General features: G+C 41.0%; 2 protein-coding genes across 2 annotated transcripts; both read right to left on the bottom strand.

Moving 5' to 3' along the window:
- Positions 1-1422: 1422 nt before the first annotated feature.
- Positions 1423-2331, bottom strand: LOC149231257 (uncharacterized). The gene has a single exon (XM_089381585.1). It carries the CDS (start codon positions 2329-2331, stop codon positions 1423-1425), a length of 909 nt encoding a protein of 302 aa, XP_089237711.1.
- Positions 2332-2352: 21 nt separating this feature from the next.
- Positions 2353-5573, bottom strand: LOC149231256 (uncharacterized). The gene is made up of 3 exons (XM_089381584.1): positions 4740-5573; positions 4211-4590; positions 2353-3463 (listed from the first exon to the last, which is right to left on the bottom strand). Exons 1-3 carry the CDS (start codon positions 5571-5573, stop codon positions 2353-2355), a joined length of 2325 nt encoding a protein of 774 aa, XP_089237710.1.
- Between the last annotated feature and the right edge of the window lie 672 nt (positions 5574-6245).

Genomic DNA, 6245 nt, shown 5'->3' with positions numbered 1-6245 from the left:
CACTCCTTGCATGAATATGGTAGTATTCTATAGCTTATTATTCTATAGGATTAATTAGTAGCTAAGCTTGACTGTGCAAGGAGGCACATTCTACAACCTAGTATGAGGGCGATGTGTGATTTTATCAGTGCTCAATTTGGAGTTGAAACGTGTACTTTTAAATATATATATATATATATATATATATATATATATATATATATATATATATATATGTATGTATGTATGTATGTATGTATGTATGTATGTATGTATGTATGTATGTATGTATGTATGTATGTATGTATGTATGTATGTAGTACAAAATGACTAATTAGTTACTTAAAAAAAAACTAAAATTTGCATATAAATGACCATTTTTCAGTCGTTGACCAATAGTAGCTAATTTACAATATCTTATAATGTGACCAAATTTTTGTCATTTTTATCTTAGTCATTAATTGGTTTCCTCAATTTTACAATCTAGTAGTATATTTAGGCATAAATTTGGTCATTAATTTTCAATAGGTTTAGTCATTAATTGTTGTAATTGATGACCAAATATACAATAGAATATATTACTATATGAATCCTCAAGAAAACCAATTAACTACTAAAGAAATATGACCAAAATGTTGGTCGTTTTGTAAGATATTGTAAATCAACTACTAATAGTCATATATATGCAAATTTTAATCATCATTTAAAACCAATTAATGACGAAAGAAATATTACTAAATTTTAGTCGTGTTATAAGATAGTGTAAATTAGCTACTAATAGTATTATATATGCAAAATTTATTCATCATTTTAATAAAAAATTTATCATTTGCAGTGGTAATTTATATTTTTTTGGTATTTTCATATTCATTATATAGATGACTCATTTATTAGTTTCTATTCATTTGATTTAATTTCATTTAGAATCATTATAAAGGACTAATTTAGTCATATATTCATTTTATTCGTGTTCATCATTAATTAATATAAAATAGTAATTTAGTAGTTTTAGATTGATTTTATGTGATTATTATTAATCAACATAAATTAATTAGTACCATTTTGCGACTAAATTTAAAAAAAATGTCATACAATGTGCATGTTTATCTAATATAACACAAAGTTACATATGTTTTTTTTTTCCCCTGGGAAAAAGTCGTAATTTCTATTAGTATTGAGAAATCACATTTTGTAGATGCTGAAGAATTCATATGGAGGCAGCTGTGCCTGTCAAGTTCATAGTCTGTAAAACAAAAAAGACAAGTTGTCTCCACGCAGGGAGCAATTTTCAAAACTGTAAACTAGTAGTGATCAAAATTGTGTCCATGCTCTGCGCAGAGAGCTATATGTATGCTGATAATATCAAAATTATAGTGTTGTACTGAGGACTAGATAATGGAAATATATACAAGCTATAAACAAAATTGGTTCTGTAAGTGGGCTTTATAGCCCATCTCCCATATGATCATCAAAAGGTCTGTGGTAGTGCTGGTAGAATGTTCCGTCGATTTCCTCCTGGATCAGCCAGTTATCTCCTTGTCTGTGCGCTGCCTCTTTGGAGAGCTGGTCGGCGATGGTGTTCTGTTCCCTATAAATGTGTTGACAGACAAATGATTCCAAGGAAGCAGTCAGTATTTTAGCTTCATCTAGTATGTGTCTCAATGAAAATGCATGACAATGAGATGCATCATTCAGCCAATTGCATACTATTTTAGAGTCTCCAAACAGCTGTAGGTGTCTGCAATGTTTATGGATGGCAAAGTGAATGATGTGTTTAGCCGTGCACAATTCAGCATAATTGTTAGTGCCTCTGCCTAGGTTTATTTGTATCTTATAGCAGTGCATTTCATTGAGATAAAGTATTTCTCCTCCTCCACAACCCGCATCTTGCGCCGAGCCATCAAAGAAAGCCCATGGTTTTGACTTGTCGATGTTCACAGGTTTTAAGATACGAGATGGGGCTGTGGTTTCCTCTTCAGGTATCATGTTGTAGTCTGCAATAGTATGGTGTAATATAGAGGGCCAGTGTGGGGCTCTGTGGTTGAAGATAGCCTGATTGCGTGCGATCCAAACAGCCCAGCAGGCCAGTAGCGGAATGTTGATAGATTTCGCCGAGTGATTCTGGCACCAGTTTCCCCATGCATCCATAAGGTTATTTCCTTGCCAATTTTTCAAATGTGGGAAGTGAGTGGTGAGGTCATGCCAATATTGTAAAGTAGTGTTGCATTTCAAGAATAAATGATCTGTGCTTTCTTCCTCCCCTAGGCATAAATGGCAGCGGAATGGCCCATGAAAGGATCTCTTCATGAGATTGGTGCCAATTGGAATTTTATCAAACAGAATGTTCCACATTAGTAATCGTGTGCGGGTAGCCTACTTGAGTTTCCACAGTGCTTTCCAGGTGGGATGGATATTCGGAGGTTTGCAAGGTTCCATGAGCCTTAGATATCCTAGCTTCGGGACGTATGCTCCATGCTTAGCAAAAGCCCATATAATTTCATCAGGCCCTTCTGTGAGCCTGATGTGGGCTTGTGTGAGAGCATCCGTATATTCCAGCCATTCATTCTGCCACTGTTCCAGGATTTCTAAAGCCTGCGCGTTGGTCCAAGCTTGCTGGAGGAAGGTGGAGTTTGCATTATCTCCAATGTGCATAATATGCGTAATCCCTCTGTCATTTAGGTGCCTAATAAGGCCAGCTGATAATCTGTGGACATTTCCACATCCGACCCACGGGTCCTGACCAATACGCACCACATTGCCTTCCTTAATGCGCCATGTTAATCCTTCACGTAGCAGAGGTAAAGTACCAATAACCGCTTTCCATATAATGGAGATGTGTTGATTAGTTCCATGTTGAGTACAGATCCAGTCCAGCACGGTCTGTGGCTTAATGTATTTCGCATATGCTACACGAGTCCAAAGTCCATCGGAGGTGAGGAGCTGCCACCCAAGCTTGGCAGCCAGTGCCCTGGAGAAAAGGTCAAGCCTCTTCATACCCCATCCCCCCCAGCATTTGGGTTTGGCAATGGTGTCCCATTTGACCCAAGAAAAAAGTCTTCCCGGCTGATGACCCTTCCAAAGAAATCTGCTACATATATTTTGTAACCTACTCAATATGCCCTTAGGTATCCAGGTAAGGGCCATCCAATAGACTGGCGTGGCTTCAATCACAGCTTTGATGAGGATCAGTCTGCCAGCACGAAAGAGATATCTGCGGTACCATACTTGTAGTCTCTTTTCCACTTTAGCTATGAGCCATAACCAGTCTGCTATTCTGTAGCCATTAGGTTTCAATCTGAAGCCGAGGTACTTTATACCATCCGACAGGTTCAAGTTGATTAAGGGGAAGTGATGAGTAGCAAAAGCGGTTTCATGTATAGAGCAACCAACTGTAGTCATCATGGATTTATTCTCATTGATCTTCATACCTGTAGCTTGTTGAAAGAGAAGAATGTAGTTATGAAGGGTAGTGGAGTCCCCAATACTGCCATTCAAGAAGATCAGGATGTCATCAACAAATAATAGATGAGTGAGGTAGAAGTTATCCGCAAGCTTAATGCCAGACAATAGATGCCTATCACGAGCAGATGAGATAATTCTACTTAATCCTTCCATAATAAGTAAGAACAACAGAGGCGAGAGTGGACATCCCTGTCTAAGTCCTCTCTCAGAAGTAAAAAATGAGGTAGCTTCCCCATTGAGTAATACACTATAGGATACATTGGTGATACAGCTCATCGTCCATTTGATAAAATCATAGGGGAACCCCAGATGTGTAAGCAGCAGCCTCAACTACAACCAATTTGTTCTGTCAAAAGCCTTGGATAAATCCACTTTTAGTATCATTCCTTTCTGCTTTTTGATCTGCATGGTGTGCATAAGTTCTTGGGCTGTGGCTATAGCCTTGTGAATCTGTCTGTGGTGTAAGAAAGTGAATTGCTCAGAGGATATGTGATGCGAGAATATGGGCTTGAGGCGGTTGGCAATGGTCTTGGCTATAATATTGTAGAGGCAGTTACAGAGAGAGATGGGGCGGAAGTCATCGTAAGTGCTCGGGGCATTATATTTTGGGATGAGGGCGATGAAGGTGGATTTAATAGCAGAGGATATTCTGCCTCTCCTTCTGATGTCCTCTACAATCTTCAGAAGGTTGTTGCCCAGGATTTCAAAAAAAGCAAGGTAGAATTCAATGGTCCATCCATCTGGGCCCGGGCTTTTATCTTTTTTAAACCATTTCAGTGTAGCCTCCAGTTCTTCCATGGTCACTTCCTTCAGTAGTTCATCAGCCTCTTCCTGTTCAACATATCTGGGGAAAAGTTCGGCCACCCTCATGATTTCCAAGATATTAACTTCTCCAGGATCTTTATAAATGCCTTTGAAGTGCTCTGTGGCCAGTCTGGCCAGGTTCTGTTGAGTAGAAACAGATTGCGGTCGATCGTTCCTTAACTCCCAAATGGTATTGATGACTTTGCGGCCATTAGAAAATTTATGATAAAATTTTGTATTATCATCGCCCTCCGTGAGCCAAATAGCCCTGCTTCTAAGCCTCCAGCTTTCTTCTCTTTCTTTCAGAATTTGAGAGCGTTTTGCAATAAGTGAGGTGTAGTTCTCCTGCTCTCAGGGGTGGGGAAGGTCCCAGATGATGAATCCTCGAATTCTGCAATGACTATTTCCGCCTCTTTTAGTATATGATTATCTTGGATGCGCTTTTGATGAGCCTAGATTTTAGTAATCTGCTTGAGTTCTGTAAGTTTTCTAACAAAGCCCGCTGAGATATCCTCGTCTTCCTTGATGAGGTTGTTCTGCCAATAGTTATGGACCAATTGAATGTAAGAGGGGTCTAGTAACCAAGAGGCATTAAACTTGAAGGGGCTTTTGATTTTGTGCATAGAGTCCTCTGCTTCTAAGAAAATAGGCCGATGATCGGAAATGCCTCCCGATCCAACCCATTGTCGAATTCTGGGGAGGTTATTAATCAGAGATTCCTTAATAAGAAATCTATCGAGTCTTCTGGCCAAGCTTTGTTCTCCACTTCTGTTATTTGACCAGGTATATTGTAGTCTAGCAGACGGTATATCCACCAACTGATGTTCCTCTAGAAGGCTAGACAATGTATCTGATAGGGAATCGACCTGTGCCAGTTGCCCCCAAGACTCGCTGAAACCAAGGGAGAAGTTTAGATCACCTCCAAGAATAATGTTATCTGCTTGGAATAATTCTAATTCCAGCAGGGACCGCCAGCAGTTGGCTCGGTCAGCACAAGGGCCATAGACATTGATGATTCTGATGTCCCTCTCTACAGAATGAGAGAAAATGTCTAGTCCAATGTATCCTCTTCCTCCCCAAGTGTTCCGGATCTCCAAAGCTCTATTACTAACCCCAATGGCTAAACCACCTGATCGAACGGACGCATCCAGTGCATGGAAGGTCCAGTTAGGTGGCCAGGATGAGAGGGTATGGATAAGGGGTTCGGCCAAACAGAGAGTTTCTTGAAGAAATATAATGTCCTGCTGAGATGATAAGCGCAGTCTCCTAAGCGCTAGTTTTTTGGCTGAACTAGCAAACCCATGGCAATTGAAGGAAAGAATCTTCATGTGGGGGAGGATAGCGGGCCATCCTTCGCTCTAAGGGCCCTAAAGATAGTTTGCTATCGCCCAACGGCAACTTATTCATCAGCAGTGTGTCTCGCTTTGGTAATACGGGAGGGTCGACCACGGGAGTTCTTGAGGGCAATGGGCGCGTTAACCAGGTCGAGGTCTACGACATCAGGACCTCTATCCTTTGTGCGGGATCTGAGAGCATAACTGGGGGATGGCTGGGACGAAAGAAAGGGGAGGGATGCGAGGGACGAAGTGATCAGCGATGGAGGGGTCATCGATGAAGGAAACGGAAGGGAGCAGATGAGAGAGGCGTGTGTGCGAACAGGTTCAGAGCCAATATTATTATGAGATGAGATGCCCAATGATATGCAAGAAATAGGAGATATCGGAGAAGGGGAAGAGTAAGACTTACCCGATGTCTCAAAGTCTGCTTGTTCAGTCGACGGCTGCACAGGTGCTGGCGATGCAGGAGGAGGAGCAGTGGAGACTATAGCAGTGTCTACTGCCTCCAGAGTGCTCTGAGGTTCGCCAACATTCTGAGTAAGCCCATGTTCCACATGATTCTGATCAGGCTGCGGCCTGGGGGAGTTGTCCAGAGGCTATTCGGCTACACCTTCCTTGTCATTCCTCACCGCTTTCCGGAGGAGTGGACAGTCCCTATATAAA

This window comes from Pinus tabuliformis, chromosome J (genome assembly GCF_031772625.1).
Source record: "Pinus tabuliformis cultivar Carrire ecotype Pingquan chromosome J, CPIR1, whole genome shotgun sequence".
NCBI classification, from domain to species: domain Eukaryota; kingdom Viridiplantae; phylum Streptophyta; class Pinopsida; order Pinales; family Pinaceae; genus Pinus; species Pinus tabuliformis.
The sequence above is the reverse complement of the archived record's forward strand: the minus strand, read 5'-3'. Positions and strand labels throughout refer to the sequence as shown.

What these genes read in the sequence shown, in the direction of transcription:
- LOC149231256 (XM_089381584.1), bottom strand. Translation starts at nt 5,573, where the DNA reads ATGAAGATTCTTTCCTTCAATTGCCATGGGTTTGCTAGTTCAGCCAAA. An exon ending in AGGATATCTCAGCGGGCTTT is followed by an intron (nt 4,591 to 4,739) that starts GTTAGAAAACTT and finishes CCCTGAGAGCAG; the next exon opens with GAGAACTACACCTCACTTAT. An exon ending in CTGGAGGCTACACTGAAATG is followed by an intron (nt 3,464 to 4,210) that starts GTTTAAAAAAGA and finishes CTTGAATGGCAG; the next exon opens with TATTGGGGACTCCACTACCC.
- LOC149231257 (XM_089381585.1), bottom strand. Translation starts at nt 2,331, where the DNA reads ATGTGGAACATTCTGTTTGATAAAATTCCAATTGGCACCAATCTCATG.